This window comes from Phaenicophaeus curvirostris, chromosome 2 (assembly GCF_032191515.1).
Source record: "Phaenicophaeus curvirostris isolate KB17595 chromosome 2, BPBGC_Pcur_1.0, whole genome shotgun sequence".
NCBI lineage: Eukaryota > Metazoa > Chordata > Aves > Cuculiformes > Cuculidae > Phaenicophaeus > Phaenicophaeus curvirostris.
This window is the reverse complement of record NC_091393.1, coordinates 73,288,828-73,313,906: the sequence shown is the minus strand read 5'-3', so window position 1 is coordinate 73,313,906 and position 25,079 is coordinate 73,288,828. Positions and strand designations below refer to the sequence as shown.

The window sequence follows — 25,079 nt, the reverse complement described above, 5'->3', positions numbered from 1 at the left end:
ATAGCAGCCTTTCAGAACTTAATGGGGGCCTACAGGAAAGATGAGGACAAACTTTTTAGCAGGGCCTGATGTAATAGGACAAGAAGTAATGGTTTTAAACAAAGAGTAGATTCAGACTAGATTAAGGGAAGAAATTTTTCTGCAATGATAGTGATAAAACACTGGAATAGATTGAAGGGGGTAGAAGACTCCTCCCTGGAAGCATTCAGGGTCTGATTGGATGGGACTCTGAGCAACCTGATCCAGTTGAAGATGTCCTTACCTATTGCACAAGGGAGTTGGACTAGATGACCTTTAAAGGTCCCTTCCAACCCAAACTATTCTATGATTCCTTGATCATGGATGTCTGATTTCTCACTTCTGAATGGTTGGATAGTAAGATACATGTTGTTTATTTTTCTTTAAACATTTAAAAAAGAAAGAGAAAGCTCTAATCCATTTCTTAATAACTCAGTTTATGTTAAGTGACACCTAAATTGACAAGCTAAGTCTTAAATGGCAGAATGTATACTTAACACCCTGCTTTTCTAGTTGATGGAGAAGTGCCATTTTTTTCTACCTGTTCTTTCTCTTTGATTATTTTATGAATTATTTTCAAAGTGATTAATTTTTTCTTACTACTGCTTTCTTGATGATAGGAATGTAAAGAAATATAATGCTTTCTTCTTTTCTGCAATAAATTTTAAATGGCAATTTTCCCCTGCATTGTGTAGTACAGATACCAGCCCTTCCTGCCTTCTCGAGGAGGAATTATTTCTCAAATTCCTGTAGGATTCCTCAGCATCAAGAAGTGTAATTTGCTGGCTCAATTTATAGCTTTAAATGCTACTGACCTTTTAAGGGTACCACAAACTTTGTGCTTTGACTCACATAAGACTATTGCAAATAAAGCAAGTCTTGCATGGCTTTTCTGTGCTTTCTCTGTATTCCAGTGTCAGTCAGAATCCTGTACATGAGCTGAATGATAAAATTCACTAGTTTTCCTGGACAGATTATCTCCAAAACTGTAATGAGACATAATTTAAGGCAAGCTCCTTATTCCAGCCAGAGAAAATGTGCCAGAGGTGCACTGCCAGAGGTGCAGTGCTGACAGGAATCTAAGATCCATTTTGGTTTGGAGAACAAAATCAGAAAATTATGCCTCTTTGGAAACATAACCCAGTCATTTGTAGGTATGTTTTCTGTTTTAGGTCTGCTTATTGCATTTTGAGTGGATATAGTTAAAAATAGAACACAGAATTTGTGAGTGTTTTCAGTATAAGCTGACAACTTTTTGGGGAGTAAATTTTTCTAAGTTTCTATCTTATTTTATTGCTGTGTATCACAGTGGTTTCTTTTAATAGGTGATAATAGGTGCCCTTAACCTGTTTTTTAGGTAACATAAAATCACAGTGTTGAAGTTATTCCTATGTAAACTTCAGACATAAAAGGGAAGGTAAAACTTGTTCTCTTGCCATTCCTCTCATTTCAGACCCAGTTTATCCAGTAAATAACCCCGCTGGCTGCTATGCCAATGGTCAAATCCAGGCCCATGGTGACCGCTGGCGAGAGGACGACTGCACTTTCTGCCAGTGCATCAATGGAGATCCACACTGCGTTGCAACAGCCTGCGGGCAGAGTTGCCTCAATCCTGTTAAAGTCCCCGGGGAGTGCTGCCCAGTGTGCGAAGGTAAGACCAGTATTTCCTGTGTTATACTTTGGTCTGCCCTTACTGGTAATTCCTGGTTTACTTGAAAATTCTGGAAGATTTAAATAGCAGGTACAGCATTACCTTTGGCTGAATAAACTAGAGAGAATGGAAAAAATAAGCATGGTTTAAGTACACCTGTATGTGGCAATGCCCAGTGCTCTTTTGACCAAATAGAGCACAATAAGAGATTATTCAAGATCAGCATTGCTCACTAATTTTTACTCTTAATTTTACTTAAAGCTTATTAATAAACCTAGGAGAAGCTAGAAGATAAATGTTCACTGGCTGGTATTACTGATAATTGGATAATTCCTGGTATGTTATTCGTCAGTGTCATTTAGTTAAAACTAAAATACTCTTTACATAATGTAGTTTGATACTGAACATAGTTGTTGTGTAACTAAAACATCATTATTTCGGTGAAACTTACAAAGGATGATGTTATCTGGGAAGTAGATTCATTTTTAGAGTTTAAAATGCAGGTTTCATTACCTCATGGAAATAAAAATATAGAATCATAGAATAACCAGGTTGGAAGAGACCCACCGGATCATCGAGTCCAACCATTCTTATCGAACACTAAACCATGCCCCTTAGCACCTCATCCACCCGTGCCTTAAACACCTCAAGGGAAGGTGACTCAACCACCTCCCTGGGCAGCCTGTTCCAGTTCCCAATGACCCTTTCTGTGAAGAATTTTTTCCTAATGTCCGGCCTAAACCTCCCCTGGCGGAGCTTGAGGCCGTTCCCTCTTGTCCTGTCCCCTGTCACTTGGGAAATATCTTGTATATCTTGGGAATATCTTGTATAACGACTGAGGTTTTACCTTAACTATATGGTAAATGCTTGTGCCCCCTGGCAATGTAAAAATAAAGATTTGCAAACCAAGATATTAAAATAAAAATGAATAATAATTAAAAAATTATATTTGTATGTAAGATCAGAGATGCTTTTTGTGGAGTATTGTTCATCATGGAAAACAGCAGATTGCTAAGTTTAGAAATTATTTATTTAGACTTGTCTTCAAAGCCATGTTTACAATGTACAAATGCTTGTGGGTGCTCAGTGAGCTACTGCTTATTTTTTTCCCATTCCACCTCTGATAGAGCAAAATTAATTTTCTGTAACTACGTGTGTCTCAGGGCGCTTCTTCAGTTGCAGTATCAAAATTCACTGGGATACTTACTTCTTAGGATAAATCTGAGGAACATATAAATTTCTTGCAGGTACACTTTCATTCCAAAATTCGCATCACAAGATGTGAAGAAGGTGTCTAATGTATAAAACCCGCCAGTAAATTTAGAGGGTTGCTACTTGCACTGAATTAATTTTACTATGAGGAAGCAGATTTACTGCTTCTAAACCCTAGTGATCCCCTTGTGAGGGATATTGCAGAATATGTGCTGTCACCCTTCATTATTTAATGTATGTGAGCAAGCTTGGGAAGATAGTACATAGAGAGAGGTTGATGCAAGTATTTTCAATATGTCAACATAATTTTTTTTTTACTACAATGAAAGAAGGGTAGACCAATGTCTCTGTTTTCCTGTTCTAGATTGGAGAAAATGGATGAGAGATAATTGGATTAAATGGTTATCTATATCAGACTGAGATAATTATGATGAACCGTGGGAAGCAAACACAGGGTACAGCGTAGGCTTCCATCGTTCATTATTGAAGGTCACAGTATAGCCAAGCTGGTGCTTCATTAACATACCACACTAATGCCTCTACAGTGCTTTCAGGGCACAAGTTAGCTCATCCAGACTAGGTTAGGTAATTCTGTGCTATAACGTGGTTTTTTTTATTCTTAGAAGCAGAAGTAATTAGCAACTGCTGAAGTCTGTAAAAAGTTGGTGACTTTTGTTGGGAGGGTTTGTTAAATTATACTTATAATCTAAATGACGTCAAATAGATCAAGACTGACCTAAGAATACCATGTTATCAATATTTAAATAAAATTCTTGTCATCTTAATTATATTTTCTCAGAAAGTAATTTGAGTTATTTTGTTTGTTGTGTTAGCTGTTATGTGATGTACACTTAATTGCCTGGTTTTGAGTGTAGCATCTGGAGGAGAGTAAACTGAGCAGTAGTTTGAGTCATTTCCTAAATTTTAAGCTTAAAAGAATTACAGTTCATTTTCTATTTCTTTGATAAAGCACATACTACCAAGTTTCATTATGTAGGGATAATGAAATTACATGTGTGATGGAACCAACGATTAGTGCAAGTTTTAGTTCACACCAGGAGGAGATTTGAACATACTCAGGTACCAGTGATCAGAGAGTACATATAAGCACACTTGAATCCTCTCTGCTTTCATTCCTTCCCTCCTCCACCCGGCAAACAAAACAGATGATCATGCTTCATAATGCTAAGTTATTTAATTTCAGGAATTTACATCAGGGATTATTTTAAGGGTCCAAAATCTGGGTTGTTAAAGCTCAGCAGTGAGTTCAGATGCTGGAACCCAAAATATAAAATATATAGTTTGTTAGTAACAGCTTTGGATGACTTTATGAAAAACAACTTCAGCATCTGGGACTTAACAATTTATCTTGAAGTAATAGTAAATAAAAAAATCCCTGAAAAATGAAGCACTCAAGGGTAACAGTAAAGTTCTTGAAGTTAGGGCATCAAACAAACTCAAAGCTGCTAAGCCTTGTGATTAGCAGCCTGAATTAAAAAATATTTACATCTATTGAAGATGAAGGTATTGCCAGATTTGAAGTTTAATTGCAGAGACTTGTGTGTCTTGCTGAACCTGTTAACATTTTTCTTTGAAAGCTTGCATTAGGAAAATTCCAGAACATTAGAGAAAGAAATAATCTGTTATATGCTGTCTGTCTGCATACTGTGTATTTTTAAGTCATTTTCAAAAAACTTAAATTTCAGCTTATGGCAGCAGAGAATTTTGCATTTACCATAGATTTATAGCCTACCTTCAGGGTGAGATAGCATCATGCTTCTCAAGACTTAAATCTGAGGTTAATTAAGTTTGTATTTGGAGATTGATGCATGGCTAAAAAAATAACCAATCTGGTTTTCTTGCAATACAGCTATTGCTCACTAACTCACAAGGCAAGGGGCTACATGGATAACTGTTCTTTGGTTTTTCTCCTTGTAGTAAAACTGAACTCAGGAAGTATATTTGCCACAGTCCTTAACATTGCTTTCTTTGCATATCTTACTATCCCGAATTTTGGTTATAGTTTTAAAGATACCATGGTCCTATCTGAAATACTGCTTTGTTTCTGTCATCCAGCCAGCTGACATATTTGTTCTCTTAACTAGGTAGGCTGCATGCGGCAGTGTTTCTTCCCTTTTTTAAGCAGCATCTCACTGATATTCCTGAGGGTTGTTTCTGTTGACAAGGTTCTGCTTCTGATACTGCAGTGCATATCAGTGACTTGCAGGGGTGGTGGGATCAGGGGAGAAGAAAATGCTGTTTGGAAAGTTGGCTGAAAAATCAATCCCTTGATTTTAATGATTCTAATGAAAAAGATAGGCAATATGTTTAGTGAAGATCTACAAGCAATAAAGCACATTCCAGACGCAGTTTTTCCTGAGGAATTAAAAGCCTTCACTATCAGCCATATGATGCTTTTCTGCATAACTGCCCCATTAAATCTGCATAACTATAGCTTAACCTTAATTTTGCAGTGTAGCATATGAGCAGACATGTTGACTGAATAGAAGCTAAAACATTAATAATGTTGCAGTAATAGCTTAAACCTACTGTCCTGTGCTTTCCAATCTGTTCTCCTTTTTTCCCATCCTTATGCATCTCTTATCTCCTGCTGTTCAGCATAGAAGACCAAAATCCGTATCTAGCATGCGCCAAGTTCTGGGATCACTGAAATTACATAGTATCATTTTTTTCAACGGTGCAAATTATTTTGGCAAGGGATTCAAGGGAGAAAGCAGCATAACTTGGTGATATGTTCAACAAATGGGCAAAATTAATGCGAACTGAGCAGGTGATTTTGAGGTAGTAGTTTATTAGTGATTGTAAGGATAAGCATATTTTGTTTTACACTTTTCTTTTGAATGGCTTCCAAATCTCACTTTTCAACTCACACTGTAAAATGCTCAGTTCATAGAGAATATACTATAGTGAAATAATGGGCTTTTTTGTAGGTCAGTCTAGAATAACCATGTATAGTCATTCCAAAGTTGTATTATACAATTTCATATACAATTTCATCATGCATATACTTTACTTTTCTGCTCTTACATTAATTGTATGTTAAATTTCTTAAGCTATAGCTCTTACTTTCTACATTAACTACTTCACCTTTTGAGGGACTAGTGCAGAATGTAGGAATTCTGCTAGAATCCTAATTATGCTTCAGCTCTAAAGCAGGAAGATGACTGATGCCTGTAGAAAGCTATTATTTTTGTCAATTTAGTTGCTGATGGACCAATTCTAGCCTATATTTCCATTTCAAAATAGGCATCAGATCAAGAATAAGACAGAGACGTTATATGCTTATGACTGGTTTTTAAGCATGCTTTTCTTTCTCAGACTTCTGTTTACATGTAAAAAAGTATCCAGCTTGCCAGCTGCAATTGTGTGAACTTACTATAAGCATATCAGATATCTCTTTAGTATGTGAAACAAAATATTTGGTCAAAGATGTTTGTCATTTGCTTTGGTTTGGATGCGGAAGGGTAGATGTGTTTGTGGGGTATGAAACTGATGGACAAATTCCAATGAAAGCTGCCTATGATTATGGGCTAGCTGCAGCTCATGCAGAGTAACTGGTTATTACTATCAGTCAGTTCTGGCTTTTCCTGCTTTGTCTTCCACCTAAGTGCTGTTGCACCTACAGTTCTACCAATTCAGTTATTTCCTGGCTGCTTTATAAGAGTTTACATTTGTGCAACTAAATAAGGATAATATTGTTCTTGGATTACATTTTCAAAAAATTTTGCAGTCAGTGAATCAAAGTGTAGTAGAAATTCTGTGAACGCAGATTCTTGAAATGTCATCGCAGAATGTCAGCACACAAATCTATTCAGTTTATGAACACAGTAAATTCAGACTGAAGTAGAACATTCCCCTCCCCCACAAAGAATATACTGATGGTGTTAACTGCAGCAGCGAGAAGAACAGACTGCAAGGATTGTTGAAGCTGAAATTATACAGATATAGCTGTTCACAGCTTTCGACATTAGAGATCAAGCAGTAGCATTTGTGATGTGTAATATTACCATACAGAATTGGTTTGTATCAGTTTTCCATCGTAAAGCCTTTTTAATGCATCTTCGCACACTGCTGTATTATTTATCCAAAGTGACTATCCTGTGTATTTATGTAGCCCACAGGATACATATTCCAGTATTGGACAGCCAGATTACTTTGAAATGTAAAATTTTCTGAAAGCTTGTCTAGGGGTAGCTGGACTTGGAGAAGAGGGTAACTATTCAGCTCCCATCACTCCTTCAATTCTTGAATCTTGGCTACCAGTGGTGCTGGTGGAAGCAGAAGGGTGAGTGAAGTGCTCAAGATTCTTTATATTAGAGCTCCCTAGGGAAATTGTTGGGGAGGAAGAGACAGGAACATGGCGTGAGTGTATGGAGGGCCAGGGGTATGTATGGGTATGGCCCTCCAATATGATGCATTTGTATATGTGTTTAGTCTTCAAATATGTGGGAAGCCTTTCTTGAATTGCATTGAAGTTGGTATCAACTAATATCTGTGCTGGGTCGAACACTGATGTTTTCACTACCTCAAAGGAAAACCAAATTTATTTTACCTGCAGACAAGAAAGCTAAAAATAGCAGCCGGTGTCCTGGAGAGAATATGAATTCATATGTTTGTTTTAAAGCAAAGAGTTGGCAGAAAGATATTGTCTAGATTTAACAAGGGCAAATACAGTGCACTATGCTTCCTGACTCTTCCCGAGTCCTGAACCAGAGTAACTGATAAACAGCAGTTCTCCAGGAGAAATCTTGTGAATAAAGGGAAAGTTGAACATGGATTAATAGAGCCTTGAGAAGGCAAACACTATACTGAAATTTAGATCAAGAGTACAGTCTGCAAGATCTGAAGTAATCCTTTTTGCTCTCTTTCTTTGAGTGGGCATGTCCCTAGCTGACATAGTATGCATTTGCTTGTTTTCTGGACATAGTTCCCCTGAAAAATACTGAAGAAATCTGGAAAGAGTCAGGAGAGCTATGAACACAGTACAAAATTTGCAAAACACCCTAGGAAGGAAGACTGAATAAATTGGGTTGGTTTAGCTTAAAGAGAAAATTATGAAGTTGGAATGAGAAGGTATCAGTCTTCAAGTGCCTAAAAGGTTGTTGCAAGGAAAAAGATAGGCCAAGAATGAATGGATTTGAATTGCAAGAAAAAAAAGTGTGTTTTAGAGGAATACAGAAAGTTGTTGAGAACAATGAAATTCTCCCTGTGTTATGTTGTGACTCAAATTTTCTTTTTGATGTGCTGAGGGACATGGCAGTTGTTTTCAGCCTCCACAAAAGGGGATTCACTCAGGAAATTGCATTCATAACTGGAAGTAGTAGCAGTAATTCAGATGTAGCTTTCAGTGTTTATGCAAGTGATGGCTCTGGCTTACCAATAGATAGCTGCTGCATTTTTTTAAGTAAATACCAAAGTGATCAAAGCCCTTTTGACAACACCTTTTGTTACAGTATATTCACACCTGTCACTTGCCAGTTTCTTGACACAGCAGTGTCTGAGAGTTGTGCTGGTGCCAGGAATGTATAGATGAAGCCCAAGGTGTGAGCAGGGAGCTGGCTAATTCAAGGCAAGTGTGTCTGAGTTGGGGGAGGAGGTGGAAAGCAAGGGCCATCGATAGGGCATGAGAGTAGAGACAGAGAAACATTGAGACAGGGTGGTGTGGACGGGAAGACTTTCATCAGCTTGTCATCAAAGTGAAGCTCTTTAGTCTACAGCTTTTAAGGATGGGCATCTGCTTTCACTGGTGAGATCTGGGAAAAGCAGGCACTATCATGTTCTGTGGGTTCGACACAAAGAATTAGTTTTAAGCTTCTGATGGATGTTTCTGTATAGCTTCTATAACTGCTGTAATGATATTGATCCTTTGGGATTTGCCTTCGTTTGTTTAATCTATTATCTGTTTAGCCTGTTTTTTCTTTCTTTGTTTTCTAGACTGTCTTCATTAAGAGCCAAGGCTTAGGTAATCACACTGGCCCTCTGTGCTTTCCACTCAGTTTTAGAGCCAATGGCTTCTCATAGCATGAGGAAGTCTCAAACAGAACCCATTTCTACAGATTTGATGAAAACAGACAGCTAGGTGGATGGGAGAAAGTGGGTTTTCAAGTGGTATTAAGGGACTGCACAACTTGATATGAACTCACACATCTTTAGGCTCGGCGGTTCTCTGTGGCACCTGGTCTGTGTACCTGTCCTGTTGGAGGTAACCAGATCATTTGCAGTCAGGTTGCTGTTAGTGTTGCTGCTTAGAGAGCTGCTTCCTTCTCTCTTGTGCTCACGGTTGTTTGGTTATTTTTTAAATAAAGTGGATGTGGTTTAAGTAGGATTTTTAATTAATTTTACCACCAAAAAAAAGTGGATACTGGAGCTTAAAATAGCTATTTAGTATCAATATATTATAGTGTATCAATAACAACAAACAAGCTACAGTGAAAGAAATAAGCATATTTTCCCCAGGCCATCTCCATCTGTGAGCAACAGCCGTCTGCAAACTGGAATAATAGTTGTGTTCACAGAAAGGAAATATTGGGTTAGGTAGTATAAAAATCCGTATTTTTTTTTTTAAACAAGATATTAAATACATGTGTTCAGAACTGGCACTGATCCCAGAAATGTGCCTTAGGAAAGTGTGGGTTCACTTCTGTTCCCTTGTATCTCCCAGATCTTGGGCTATTCATGGGGAAAGCTGCAACCCAGTCTGTGGATACACAGTAATTGGTTGTCTTGCAGTACGTCCATCTGCACAAGAACCCTCAGGTACAGGTGGCAGGGTGCCAGCATAAGCTGTGAATGAGAAATTAAGTGTTAAACAAAAACCCCTCTGAGGATTTTCATGAATAAAGCCTGCATTACTTTGCTGTCATTATGGCTGACACTTTATCTTCACAAAAAGAAATTAACATTTTCATCAATAAAGGGCTCCAAACTCTGGCTGAGATGTGATTCAGTTCAGTTCCTTTAGCATATCCAACACTTCATTAAGTAAAAATAGGTGGCAAAGTCCAGTGAAAAGAAATTTACTTCATTCAGGATGAAGTCAGTGGTAGTGAGCAGTGTTCACCAGCACAGGATTTGGGCCCAGAGATCATCTTAGAGCATGAAGTATAAGTTATTGTTCAATAGCAGCACTATAGCTCTCAACCAGCCTTTTCATCAGAGTCAATTAGGGGATGCGAACACCATACTGTAGAGAACTGGGGTTACATTTGCCAGATCATGATGATTTAGTATAGTGGTTTTAGAGAAGGCAGCTGAGCCATACAATCCAGAGTATAATGGAACTGACTGCCAATGGAAGTTTCTTAGAATTTAAAAAAGTCAGGAAGACTGTGCTTGTATAAAATAATGCTTTCCTAATTTTCAATGATTGATCATGAAGTTCGGTGGAAAACTACTGAAAGGATAAATAACCAAAGAATCCTAATGAATGTATAACAATGCAGCTAAGGATGTCTCACTTATAAAAGAACCTTATGGATCCTCTAATTAATTCTTTTCAGTGCCTGTAGCATTCATGAATTTGCCCTAAATGTGTGCTAATTTGGTGTGTTTGCTGTATCTTCACCTATTAACAATAACTGAATGGCCTTCTTAGCTGTTTGGACATTTGATAGGCAGGCTTCATTGATTCTGCTTTAGTAAAATTGTCAAAAAAGTCCTATGAGCATTAAAATATATTTGAAGGGTACTCGTGCCTGTTAAACTGAAAAGTGGAAGAACTGATTATGACTGACAAAATTATTTAACCTCATGTTGGAAATTAAAAGTCTCTAAGTATTTTGATTGCATCACTGCAAAAAGGAAACTTTCCTCATGCAGCTTTGGCATCTTCAGTTTGCAACAATAAATATAGTCTTGGATTGTAATAGTTACTTTTAAGTAGTTTCGTGTTGACAATATCAGTAAAGTCTGAAACAGAAGCCTGCCAAACCGAACTGTGGATTTAGAAGTATCAGTGAATATATTTCCAGAGTTATTTGTGACATCAGAGAATTGTATCATCTGAAGCCCTCCCATACATTTTATAAATAGCTACATAGTGCTGGATTGTTGAACCCTGATAGTTAACACAGATAACCAAACACTGGGAAAAAAAACCCTGCAAGGCATTAGGTATTTCAAACCCAGGAAGGAAATTCTCTTGCTGAGGACTCGAGACTGATATTTTTCATGTAATGAACTGGAGGGGCGGGGAAGGCTGGAATGCAAGCTATGAGGATGGAAAACATTTAGTCACTCTTGGAATGATATGAATGTTTTTACAGGAAGCTTAAGTAAACACACATGCTGCTGCTTAGTAGGCTGCAGTTAACTTTTTTTTGGACAACAGACAAAATTCAAGCAAGTATGCAGACTCAAATGAAGTGTTGTTGAGCAGCACACCCTTCAGGACCAGGTTTTAGCCAACTATCACATAAAGCATTAGGTAAAAAGTTATACTGCTATTCATTTTTTTCCTTAATTTTTATAGTACGTGCTTGAATGCACAGATGCTATATTTCTTTAAGTTGGTTGATGCTGGTTTAAAAGGATCAGAACATCTTAATTCCTGTAGAGGTAGTTTGTGTTATAAAACGCTACAGAAGAGGGAGCCATTTCACTTTCCACAAAGGCATTTATTATTGATATTAGAGGTATTTCTGCATGTATAGAACATGATTTTGACTCAGTTCCCTAGAACAGACTTTCATTTCATGCTCCCCATGAGAAGCTGGGCTTTCTAGAATCCTCTTCTGTTGATGTTTTTCTTTGTACATTGCTAATGCTTTCTCCAGATAACCCAAGACCAGTCACTACAGAACGTGAATGTGCTACTATTATGAAACCTCTTTGTTACTGTGAAGTTGGCTGGAAATGCTGTTTTTATATGAATACAGATAAATTTATATATAAAAACAGAACAAGACAAGAAAAACATACATACATAAAACACGTGCAGCTTTGGGATCCTGAATGTCTGTTTTTGTTGAATATATGTGGACTGCTGTCAACCCACACTATGCTGTAGTTTGTTATTATGGCACTTTGGGACACTTTACATAAAATGTTGGTAGACCTCGCTAGCTTTCAAGCATATGCACGTAGAGCAATGCAGAGTAGAGCTGCACTGGGGAGCACCAATGACAACTTGAAGAGAAGTCAAAAGTCCTGTATCTGCTTAGCTAGGGTAACAGTTGTATTTGAATCAAAGTAAACGAACTCACATGTTTGATACATACTTTTATGGCAATGAAAAATACACTAATTTTATTATGGTAGGTATAGCTTTCTCCCCCTTCTGTATTGAAAGGGCAACATTTACAAGTGGAATTAAAAACTGGAATAAGTGAGTAGCGTGAAGTACATGTCCCATTACATTTCTAGTATTTCTGGATTAAGATACATGGTGGTCCAGATTTCTAACCATTGATTAAGAAGCAGCCATAGACATTCCCTATTTAATTTAAATCAATTTGTGTTAAACAATGGTATATTTAACAATGTGTAGATGAAAAAAACATAGAATGCAATAGTCGCTTCTCTTCTTAAAACCGATTTTGTAGAAGCTTGGATTAGGTGTTTCCATCACATGGCATTGCTGAAAGTGTGAAACAGACCCTGTTTTGAATTCAAATAGTGCATTCCAAATGAAACAAAGTGAAGAGCTTGTTTTAAGTGGTTTTAATGTAATAAAAATAATAAAAATACCTTGCCAAGAGGTGAGACATGCCTCAGATATTAACATAAAGAAGGACAATAAATGAGACTAATTAAAAGTGCTTGTGGCCTTTACTAAATAATGCTTCAGAGAGAATTACTGTTATAACTGTCTGGAAGAAATTTTGCTGCTTGAATAAAAAGCTACCCTTTTTAAAAGTCATTAAGTAGATTTCAGTGAAATGGTATTAGGCAAACGTACTTTTATTGCAAGAGGAAGGGAATCAGTACTTGGCAAAAGCATAGAGAAGCCATCAGAAATGGAAATATTTATCTTTGGATTTTGATTTCCTGATTAGTATCCATCAAGGATATTGCTGCTTTTACTGGAAATACCTTGAATTTGTGTGAAATTAAAATTTGTGGAGTTGTGCAAGTTAGAAAGGACCACCAGAGATTTCACTAGTCCTACCTCCTGCTCAAAGCAGGTCTGGTAACATCATGATCACAGGGTCCTTGTTCCAATTAAATTTTGAGTAATTTGAAGGATTGAGAGCTCAAAACTGCTCTAGGATATTGCCGTAGTTTGACCACCCATGTGGTTTAAAAGAAAGAATGAAATAACTTTTATTTCCTGTGTTCACCTTTGTGTTCGTTGCTTTCCATCCTAGCCTGGAGCCCCTCCAAGAAGAGCCAGACCTCGTCATCTTTCTGCCCTCCTGTTAGGTAGTGGTGGACAGTAGTAAGATGCTCCCCTTGCCCTCCATCTCCAGGCTGAAGAAGCCCTGGAGTCTCAGCTTCCCCTCCTATACCCTTTGCTCCAGCCCCTGACCAGCTTAGTGGCTTGTGCTGGACTCACACAAGTGTGTCTGTCAGTGTGTCTCTTCTACTGAGGAGACCAAAGCTGGACATTACACCAGCTGTGGGCTCACAAATGCTAAATAGAAGGGAAACATCACATCCCTGCACCTGTAAGCCCTGCTCCTGCTAATACAGGTCCCTCTTGTCCTTCACACAAGCCAAAACTGAACTCTCAGTGCTCTTGTAATACACGCAGCTTTGCAGTAGTACAGTTAAGTGGCATTTCTGTTTGTTTTCTGATATGAATTCAGTGGCAGAGTTCAGATTTTGAACAACTAAGGGTATGATAGGAAGATGTGTATCATTTTTCATTCTGGTACCAACCTTAAGGAGGATTTGTTGGTTTGGGACTTTTTTTCAGTTCTCTTTAAAATTAACTAAAGAATTATGTAATTGAAATCTCTAAAGTTAGAAGGAAAAGTGAAATCTTGAGAGAACTATTCATTTTTAACATTCAGATTAACAGTAGAAGTCAAAAAGTTTGCAGTTAATTGTCTCTGTTTTTTTGTTTTTGTTTTAACTTGCTTTACAGGGCTTCAGCAGTCTGTAGTGAATTTGAGTTTTCTTTCTTTTCTTTTTGATAACTTTAACTGATCATATTGTGTGTATAATAAAATTTAATCCTAAGAAACTCTTTCCCTGCTTTCACTGAAACATGGATTCATCAGTTTCTCTCCATTTCTGAATACTTCAGCTGAGCATTATCTGAAGACCTCACTACTCATCCAAGTGTAACAAGATCTGTACAAGAGTCACAATGCCAGGTCATCCTCTGGTGTTGTGTGTGTGTATATATACAGTATTTCACTTTAAACAGAAGAAAGCATCTTGCTCTTTGTAATACAAGCTGTATCACATCACTAATCATTCATGGGAGAAGCGCAAATTCTCAAAAATCAGAAAATAGCAGAAAAGAGGGGCCTGGGAATTGGTTTGGTTCATAATATCAAAGTATCCTGGATAGGAGAAGACCTGTTGAAAATACGGTTTTATTCCACCTTGACAATGTCATCTTATAACTTCCAGTTTGTATTGGTTTGGCTAACATAGGCTCTGTAAGGACAAAGCTGGTTCCAGGCACTGCTTGGATGTCACAGTCTTCCCTTCTTTCACCATAAATGCACGCTTTGATTTCAAACTGGGATGAATGAGATTCAGGGGTTTGATGACATACTGTAGTATTTTTCAGTGTCATTTCAGTTATTTTTCAGGATGATATACCACTAGGGACTGAAATATCTGCTGTGGATCTCACAATTTTTGAAGTTATTTTTAAATAAATGGCAGTGTAAAAAATAATTTAAATTTTTTTTTATCAACCTCACTGCAAGCAAATTACTAATTGTCTGCGCTAAAATTCAGCATAGAAAGCATCAGGCTCAGAGAGAGTATATGGAAGCAAGATGTTCAAATAGAAATATGCATTTAAATTTCTATATATAAGCACCTGACGTTAGCAAACTCTAGGCCCTGTTAAGAAATCAGTTGTTTTCATCCAGAGTGTCTTTAATCCCCTTCTCTTTCTGTTGTTCTTCTCTCCTTCTTTCTTTCTGTGGTATAGTTGTACTGTTGGTAAAGCATATAGACAGAAACAGCACCCATTTTTTTCCCACCTGTTGCCTGTGCATTTGTGCACTGGATCTTTCTTTTGCCATTTCTACCAAAAGCAGCAGGGAAAGCCTAGTTCAGACCGTTGGTGGTACATGCTTTCTCAAACTAAACTACTGCTTCCCTATTCAAATAGCCAGAAGCCTGGCAGAGCAGAGCTGACTTTATTTGTTGAGTCTTGTCTAGCGAAGTGAAAAGGGTTGATGTTTTTTCTTTTTTTTTTTTTTTCTGGCTGCATTTTTGCACATGTGGGGGTAGGGAATGAAATTATTTCTTTTGTCCTCTGCTTACAGCTCATTGAGAAGCAGGCATGCATATAAAATTACTGTATCTCAGGGCTTACCTTTAGGGCCAGGAGGGAGAAAAAAAGATTTGTGAGCTTGTCTGGAAACACTGAGGATGCTAAGAACTGGAGATAACAGAATAATAAACCACAACAAATAGAGGGGTAACAAAAACTTTCCAAATTAATATAATGACAGTTTATTTTTGTCCCTCATAAGAAATACCACATCAATGAATGTATCAAAGGAGCAAAAATTTCTTGTGTCAGTGTGTCCAAGATGCAAACAATCAAATATGAAAGTGTAGCTTTGAAAAGTCACCCAAAAATGCATAACAAATATCTGCTGGGGTTTTTTTTGCTAGCTATTAAATTATATCTACAAATATATAGAAGTTACCTTGAGGGGTAAACTTCAGTGATGGTGAGGTGAAACACAATCGTGTTTCTATCTAGGTTTAGTTTACACTCCAGTGGATCAATGGATCAAAACCGCATCTCAGCTTTCAGTGAGTTTTTGTGGAGTTTTTAACTACATATTTTTACTTAATTGTCCTTCTGTCAGATGGTAAAGCTACAGTCTCCTTCAGTTCTCCAGCATGTTATTGTCTGTGAACTTTGCTTGGAATAGCATTAATTATTTGTATGATTGTAGTGGTTTTAACTACCACTGAGTGTAAGTGCTACTGTGGCCGTTTTGTTACTTGAAGTTTAGGGTTTGGGCTGGCTGGCCAGTAACTTCAATGTCGCTTCAGGTTAACTTTTGTATTCTGGCCTTTTGCATACTTTTAATTAGGAAATAGAGCAAGGTAGGCAAGGAGGTTTCAGAATAGGCACTAGATGCTAAAAATCAGTTTGTTTGCAAAACTAAAGATGAGATTAATTAATGCAATTTCTAGAATGTATCATATTATTGATAAATATCAATATGTTTTTGATTCCTAAACTAACGGTTTGTTGAAGTTGCAGATGTTAAATATTAGACATTAATATGACCCAGTCAGTGTATTGAATGAACTTTAAAACAAATATGAAGAGTTCACTGAGATCAGAAGAAGTCTAGTTTGAGAATCAATGGATTCTAATGTACATTGGTCGTTATGGTCACTGTCCCATACTACATGTACAAACTCACAGCTGTGAAATGAAGAATTCACAGAAATTTATAAAATCTCTCCTTTAACCTCCAGACTAGTAATTTAAATTGAAGTCTTAGTAGAAAACCTGCAGAAGTTATAATTTAAAATAGAAGATATTTGAGAGGCCTACAGAGATACAAATACAATGATACAAATTTCCAGCTTGTATTGTATTTGAATAATGATGTTGGCAGTATTTTATATGCATATAAAGTATGTAGCGACTTTTCCTACAAAAATTACACAAGCAACAGAATTTGAAGGTTACTTTGAAACTTTCAGCAAAGAGAGAAATATGAACCATGACATCTGAGATAAGTTTGAAGTTGTCTAACTTCACCGTGGTGTCTTTCATGCAGTTTTCCCCTCCAAACTCTGTACTTAGCTAACCTAATGTAAAAAGGATTAAACATGTTCACCCGCTGATGTTGTGAAGGGGAGACTAGGGCTGGGAAGAAGCTATGAAAGCTGAAAATAGTGAAAGACAATGAAAACAGAAAAGCCCAGTCGCATAATAAGATAATTTTCACTTGACTGGAAGGCAAAACATGGGTGCAAAATCTGCCTGCTGGACATGGAGCCATTTGTGACAAGAAGTTTCTATTTTGGTGAACACTGTATAATTACAACAGCTTAATAAATGCTGAGTAGTATTTTACCCTGGATCTGCAAGTAATGACTAGCTGCCTTTAAGTAAGGATGACAAAATCTGCCTTTCAATGTATTTGGTTTGAGGATGAGAGATGGCAAGTTGTGGCCATCTCCAGTCCATATAAATGTGCATACTGTGTAAAACATGTTATGTTTTATTGCCCTGATGGTTAATATACCATTTCTCCATATTTTCACAATTTATCAGTTCATTTCTTGAATTTTTTTAAATGTAGTTTCCTTTAAGTCTTCATTTCTTAAGATGGGAACAGGATAAACTCAAACACTGAAATAGTGAAACAAAAGCTCACAGTTAGTTCTTTAAAAGTCATGCAATTTGTGTTTCCTAAATGCTTAGTATAGTATTAGTCATGCTTATGACTATAAATTCCTTAGTTCTTGAGTTCTGTGAAAAAGATAAGATAGGCTAAATTAGTCTCACAGATCAGAAAGTAATTCAGGAAAGTATAGATGTTTCATTCCTTCTGTATTACATGTTAGAACAGTAGTGTTGCAGTTCATTTTTGTTTTCTTAAGTCTTTGGACGTTGTTTTATTCCAACAGCTTTGTATACTAACACCCATTAAGGTTTCTGGCTACCATGTGTATTATAAATATGTTGGAGTATGAAGTTTAAGTGTTGTCCAAAAGTAGGTATTATACTGTTCCTGAACACTTAATTATTGGCAATGTTATCCTCAACTTCAAAACGTATAATCTGATACTGCAAAATGTGCTATAAAGTAATTTTATTTTTTCTTTTTCAGTGACTAGATGTGTTAAATGGTTCCTAGAGATCTTTCACACAAAGCGTATCTTACATTCTCTTTTGGTATTTAAAGTGTCTGCTGCTTTAAATTTCAGTAGAAATGATCTACTGTGTTTGTGTGCTTTGATTTACGGTTCGGTTGTATGAATCAACTGAGCTTTGGAGAAAACTGTCCAGTTTCTGAAGTAAAACAGTGCACGAATTTCCGATTAAATACTTTTGGAGAAAAGTAGCAAAATAAGTTTTTTATATTTGGTGTTAAACTGCAAATGCAGGAAAGCTGTTTTCATGGTGTTAAACTGCAAATGCAGGAAAGCTGTTTTCATGGTGAACAAAAAAAATGTAGTATTTTTTCCTGTTTCAATATTTCAAAAAAATTCTGTAGATCTATACTGTTTGTGATGAGCAATGAGCATACATCACTTCAAAACAGAGTCTGTTTTTTTAATTGTTTCAAAATTATCAAGAATATTCATTAATCGAAAACAAAATTTAAGTTATTCTCTTTACTGTTCCATTGTGTATGCCATTTTGCAAACTTCAAGTAATCAAGTGCTTTCAAATTTATTGATTTTTTTCTTACCTTCAGAACCAACATACATCACAATAGGACCGCCCACCTGTGAGGTTTTGGTGAACTGCACTTTGACTGAAAAAGACTGTATCTATAGTTTCAAACTGGATCAAAATGGTTGCCGCATTTGTCAGTGCAAAACTAGTGAGTATGAAAAAAAACAGTGGCTTCCACCTTTTATATCAATCTGTATGTGAAAATGCTAGTATGCCGGTTTTTCCATTCATAATGTTGATTATATGTTGTGTTGGTATGCATGTGCTTTATAATTGTTCATCTTTAAAGGATGAGTTCCTGATTCTGACATTGCTGGTTTGCTTGCTTAACGTGATTTTAGAGGGAAACATAAAATGTCTAAATTCAGGTAAAAATGAACACTTAGGTAAAAAAGGTAATAATTTGGGACTTAATATTCATTCAGACTTTGGGAAGTCTGATAAGACTTCCACATTTCATTTTCCTCTGCATATATAAAAAACCTTAAGAGCATCTAGGTTTGTGCACTTCAAAGCCTCTTACTGCTAAACAGCCTATTTTTAACTTAGGGTATTTTTTCTCAAAACTTATGGTTTGAGGATAAATGTTTGAAAACTACATGCAGTGGGGAACATTTATAATTTTATTATTTTATTTCTATAACATATTCTTATAATTATATAAAATACTTTAGTTAAGATTTATACAGTCTTTAACATCTGTTTCTTCCCTAAGGAGAACCCTTGTACCTTGTGAGAACTTTGTGTATACCAGTGAATCAGCAAAAATCTATTTTCTGCATGTGTTTCCTTAAAAATTCAATGTTTACGGATGTAATATAAAGCAAGGTCAGGTTAATTATTGGAATTGCCAAACAAAGGACATCTGTGGAGTACTAGTCTCAGCTGCAGAATGCATCACTCTGGTTGTCGGCTCAGCCTAGAAGTGGGCTTAAGCTCTCTTCGTAGTTTTATTGTAGTTCTGCAGATTCCTTGTAGCCTCTGAGGCTTTCACAACTAACGTATTACTCCATTCCTCTTTTTTTTTTTATTTCAGTCTGCCCATTTTCAGACACTTTCTAAACCAATACTGTGATTTGGGGAGTCCCCAGTAGAAATGGCCAATATAAAATTAAAGAATTCTAGGATTGGATTGGTGTTTTACTTAAGGAGCAAGAACGGGGTTTGTCCTGACTTTTTAAACTTTATTTGGGGGAAATGTACATTTCTCATTTCCATAAGGTAAAGGACAGGGCATCTTAATAACAAATAAACAAATGGCAAGCGATAATGTCATTATGGTAATACAGAAGTAATACCTGTGATTACAGGTTATGTTTGTGGCAAGGACAACTTTCCATAGATTGCATCCAAGCTGTTGCGTGTGTAGTTCTTCTGAAGGACAAATCTAAAAACGTTAAGCTCTGCATTTAAGATTGTAATTTGGTTTTCCTATCTTTTTCATTGTTAAATTTTTTGGCAGTTTGACACAAACAAGAAGATGGACATTGTTGGCAAATTTCATCATCTATGGCTGTGTGTGCAGCCCTTCCCTCCAGTTTGGTGCACAGGAGACCCATCACTGCAAAGAATGATTTCTTTTGTCCTAGTTGCCAGATTGCGTGTGTACACATACCACATCCCAGGAAGTCTCTGTTCTTGCTTGGAGTGTTTCTGATTAAGTAGAGCCTAAGAACCTATTCAAGGGAATTTTTCTCGTGCCAGAACTGCTTGAAATTATTTTCGTTTTGCAATAGAAAACCATTTGGAGCAAACTTAGTAGAGTAATTTGTCTGTTATCTTTCTTTCAGTTAAATAGCTTCAATTGCAGATTGCTTAAAAACTTCCTCAGTCATTCAGAGAAAGGAAAACCTTTATTTTCTAAAGAAGTGAAGAAAAATCACAGCTTTGGAAGTCTTCATCACTTGGTGGTTATCGATCAAAATGACAGAAATAGAATTTTTCTGTCAAGTAATCTCTCTCACTTGCAAGGCTCTGGACAAAAGAGCGTGTGAACACTGTGAAGAAAGGAGTTTTAGGTCAAATATGGTGAAAACATACTGCACTAGTTCTCTGTGTTTTGAGATCTTACATGTTTTTGTGTACAAACCAGTTTAGTTGCATCTTGGCTCTCTAAGAATGTGAGAACATGTATTATCCTTAGCTCACATAGTGATATTCCCAGAAGTCCACACGACTATCTTTATTCTGCACCCACTTGTTTCTTTCTGGTCTAAGCTCTTTGACTGAATCAGATTTAAAGTGCCCAAGCAAGGGAGGCCTACATGCCCCCCCCATTACCATTTGAAGTCATTGTATCCTAATTCTACTAATCTCCTTCCAAAAAAGGTTCCTTTTTTGCTAATTTCTCTTTAGATATCTCTGCTGAAGATTTGTTACACTTCAATCTATTTCAGCCAAAAAAAAGCAAAATGACAAAGTGGAAAAACATACAGTAAAGCTGTAAATTGTTCCTCATTATTATCTTAATTTACATTCCTGTCACTAGAAATCGGTGCAACAGGTTTATTTGAAATAATTATCCAAGTAGAATATCATTAAACTTCTTTGGTGCTTTAATGTAATTTAGTTTGAAGTTTATCCAGCTTAACTCAAGCCAACTACAGAATGAGAAGGAAGAAAGAACCAGACCACATTATTCTAAAATACAATTTTTAATAGTAGGAGTTTACTTTTTATTTTATGATTCTTCCTTTTTTGCAATGAATGCAAAAACATGCTGAAATAACATGTAGCAAAAACATACATGCTGTTAAAGTAAAATAAAATAAAAGCAAAGGCAGACTGCAGTTGTAAGAGAAGAGAGGGGAAAAGAACTACCACTGAACAAAGAGAGAGCACAGACAAACGTGAGGGGAAAGCTCCAGTGAGTAAAGATGGAACCACAAATTATGAGGGAGAAAGAATGATCATACTGACTGGGAGCCTATATAAGCCAAAGCAGCACTACATGAGGGTAAAAGGAAAAATTGTATAATCCAGGATATAGAAAGAACAAGTTTTATCCTTGTAAGATACAAGGATAAAACTAAAACAGTAGAAAAACCATGAAATGCATTAAAAAAAAAAAAAGAGGTTAGATTGTATAGATTATATAACACAATACAAGAACAAAAAGCAAATAGAAAAAAAGTGAATAGGCAAAAAAATTGTTACTTGTAGGGTGCAGCAATTGCTATTGTGTTTGGATTGTTTAGGCCTTTGCTTTCATAGGGAGAACTGCAGTGGATTAAAGTCTTTAGGAGGAGGAGTACATTAGGGGAATGAAACAAGACTAGTGATCAGCTCTTTGTGAGGCAGGACTCCTGTTGCTCCAAAGATGACTAACGGGAACATTGAATAATGCCTGCTGATTGCAGTAACATAGGATTTAAAATGGGATAGTTACTGCTGGACACTAAATCATTCTGCAGTGAGGGCCAGTATTTTATCTGGCCTTGTCTATTCCTTGTGTTATATATGAAGAAGATTTTGAAAGGCTTTTTCTATCTTGCAACTTAGACTATAGCATTTTACCTCGAAGTGAATATGAAGTACTGTCAGGGTATAACTGTAAGCATGTATGGCTTTAGTATTTTTTATCCTTTCAGGTCTTACTAAAATTGAATTAAATAAAAGCATTGCTGTCAATTTTAAAAATTGTTTGCTTCACTTAGAAGGCTTGCTTTTACAGTTACAAGATGCATCTGTCATGCAATTTCATTAATTCCAGACTGCTTGTGGAGAGATACAATTGTAGAAGACTGAGATGAGTCATCTTCCCTGCACAGCATAGTGCATCATCATCCACTTTGTGTCGTGGTCTCTTTTGTCTGTCCAAGCAAACCATGAAATCACTATTCAAATATCAGAAATCTTGCTGTATTTTATATATATAATTATTATGTGTTTGCAGAGTGCTCCAGACATAAACTACCCATTTCCCCCAGACACATTCCATATAGATACAGACATATTTTCATAAGAGTGTTGATACCTTTTCATTAATTGAAAAAAAAATGTATTGTACCATGTAGTTAAAAAGGAGATACTATCTTTCACTCATTCACTCTATACTAGCAGCCATCTCCAGCATGGACTTAAATTTATTTTGGTCACTCTACCACCCTTTGTAGCTGAGGCAGCACAGTGGAATTTCAACATGGAATTTGGGTTTGGCAGTGTGCGATGTGGTTTAGCAAAGGCAAGATTACAAGATTTGAGAAAAGTTAGGTAGGTGCATCTGTATAAATAGCAGTGGTTAAGACTCTGGAAATGTGGAGTGACAGTGGGAAAATCCTAAGAAAAGCTTGGCAGGGCCTACAGTGGGAGAATACTTCTCCACCTCTCTTCTGTGTGTTAATCGTCCAGTAGTTAGAGTTCGGGATGAGTTTTTTTTAACGTTTCACTCTTCCTAGCCAAAAATTGAGTATTTTTTTTCCTTTATTTGTATAAATAATCCATGGCCAGGGATGTGTTCTGAAAGCTTCAAAACTCCCTCGGTGTTAATTCTTTTTATGTAAATAACTATACTTTATATTTGTTTTGCTCTCAGACTAAGGTGGGACAAATAATCACACACATTAATCATGCAAAATGTGCACTTCAGAAAATGCTAAATTCCAAGAAATAGTAAAATAAAATATAAATTAGGTAACACTTTTCTATTGTAGCAACAATAATCTTCAATCGTTACCTTGATTTAGCAACAAATTCCACAGGGGAAAAAAAATTATAAAACCAAAGACATTCCAGGTAGTCTGCCTTAGGGCAAGGATGGCGCATCTTGGATTTTTTTAATTGGTAGACTTGTCAGAAAAAAAGATGGTTTATTATCCTTCTGCAGTGGTATGAAAGTGAATAGCTATTATATATTAGACCTCAGTTAGTGAAATACAGGGGATGAAATATGCTTTTTAAAAATTTAAGGCTTGTATCAGAAAAAGTAAAAGAGAAATATTAACTCTAAATACATGTGTGGAAATTAGTGGAAGTGCTCTCTGAAGAGGGTGGAATTATGATGAACTACTCATGCCAAATAAATGTTATCTGTCTTCTCACTGTTTTAATAGTGCTTCCAATATATCTAATATAATAGAAGCAGATAAGAACTTCACTTGCCTTGCGGAAAAAAAAAAACCCAAACACAACAATATGCTGCTACAAAGTTTATGGAAGCTTGATCATTTTCCAGTAACTCCACCTTTAAGATATCACTGTTACAATTCCACTTTCATGAAGTCATGTGTGGTATGTGAATCCTAGAGTTGTTTAGAGCAAGTATCCAGGCTGGTAATTTGCCTCAATGGACTCATCAGATTATTTTTTTCAAACAGGGTTTTTCTAGTATCACAGTGCCCAGTCCCTTCATTTTTTTACAGCTATTGTGAATCATAAGTTAATTCTAACAAAAGGAGGGAGGGTTAGTGTGGATCTGTGGAGGCAATATATTCAGAGAATTCCAGTTACTGATAAGTAACCTAGTTTTCTCCTTCATAAATTTGCCTCCCCAGATCCCCACCCCCGAAGATTTACCAGCACTAGCAATCTACACCAAGAGGACGGCTGAGGAGTGCTTAATTATAAAGGTACTGTGACACAGTTCTCCTGATATTATTTAACCTCAGCTTCAAGAAAATAATGATGGTAAAGGTATGTAGCTAGCTTTGTGTAGCCACACTACAAATTTAAAAAAAAATGGACAGCAGCCTAAGCCAGGTTGAAATACTGACATAATTCTTGTCAAGTATCTCTTAATATTCTCTGGCAGTTCTTTTTTATCTGTGAATTAGAGAACTGAAAACTAGAGTATTTCAACAGGCAATGCTGTTGAATAATCTCTACAATACATTTTTGAAAGTTTTTAGAATAAGATGACTTTCAGTCTTTGCAGTAAAATTATCAATATGTCCATATGTAAAATTATTTTTCTCCAATTTATTATATCCCTCTTAGGGCTTAGAGGGCTTTATGTACTATACATATGCTATATGAAGGAAATTAAGTCTCTTTTTTTAACTAAGAGTTACTTAGAATTACAATCAAGCTATTAAACCTTTTGAAGACCTTTTTTTAGACCTAAACATGCAATTCATGTAATTGAATTTTCTTTGCTTTTCAGTTTGATTTTTGAGCAATATTTTGTAACACTGCAAATATTCATAGGACCATGCAAGGTAGTGATATGAGCACTATGAAATTAGGAATAAATTATTCATCTGATGGTTTGAATTCAGACCAAAGAATTGTGATTACTTTTGAGATACATTGTTTCTGAGATACCATACCTGAGAAGGAGAGACTGCTTTGTATCTGGAATATCTGACTACTGAGTGAATTATCACAAATTCAAAGATTGCATAACCTGGGACAGAATTTTTTATTGTCTTTTCAGGATGGGTCCTGGATTATAGTAGGTCACGTCAGTATATCAACTGCTCTTACATGCTGTTTTTTGTATGAATCTATCTTTCCTTTAGCAGCCAGTTACTCAATCTGACAGCCTTTTTAAACAAGAGTTGATGTTAGTTGTTAGTGTTGAGAATAAGATACTTAGCAGAGAAGAGTTTAAAAAACACCAGATAGCTTACGTGCAGATTGCTATGTGGAGCCTCACCATATCTGGGTAATCAGTTCTTAAGACAAATGATTCTTCAGAGTGTTGTCACATCCCCTATATCC

At 36.3% G+C, this 25,079-nt stretch overlaps 1 protein-coding gene across 2 annotated transcripts in view; it reads left to right on the top strand.

The window, feature by feature from the left end:
• The window catches only part of CRIM1 (cysteine rich transmembrane BMP regulator 1), a 174,873-nt gene that overhangs the window by 117,233 nt on the left and 32,561 nt on the right, over nt 1-25,079 (top strand). The window contains exons 7-8 of one of the 2 annotated variants that reach the window (XM_069852493.1): nt 1,472-1,669; nt 18,439-18,567. In XM_069852493.1, coding sequence (XP_069708594.1) covers nt 1,472-1,669; nt 18,439-18,567 — 327 coding nt within the window. The remainder of the gene's footprint in view (nt 1-1,471; nt 1,670-18,438; nt 18,568-25,079) is intronic. The other variant, XM_069852494.1, reaches the window with a different exon arrangement.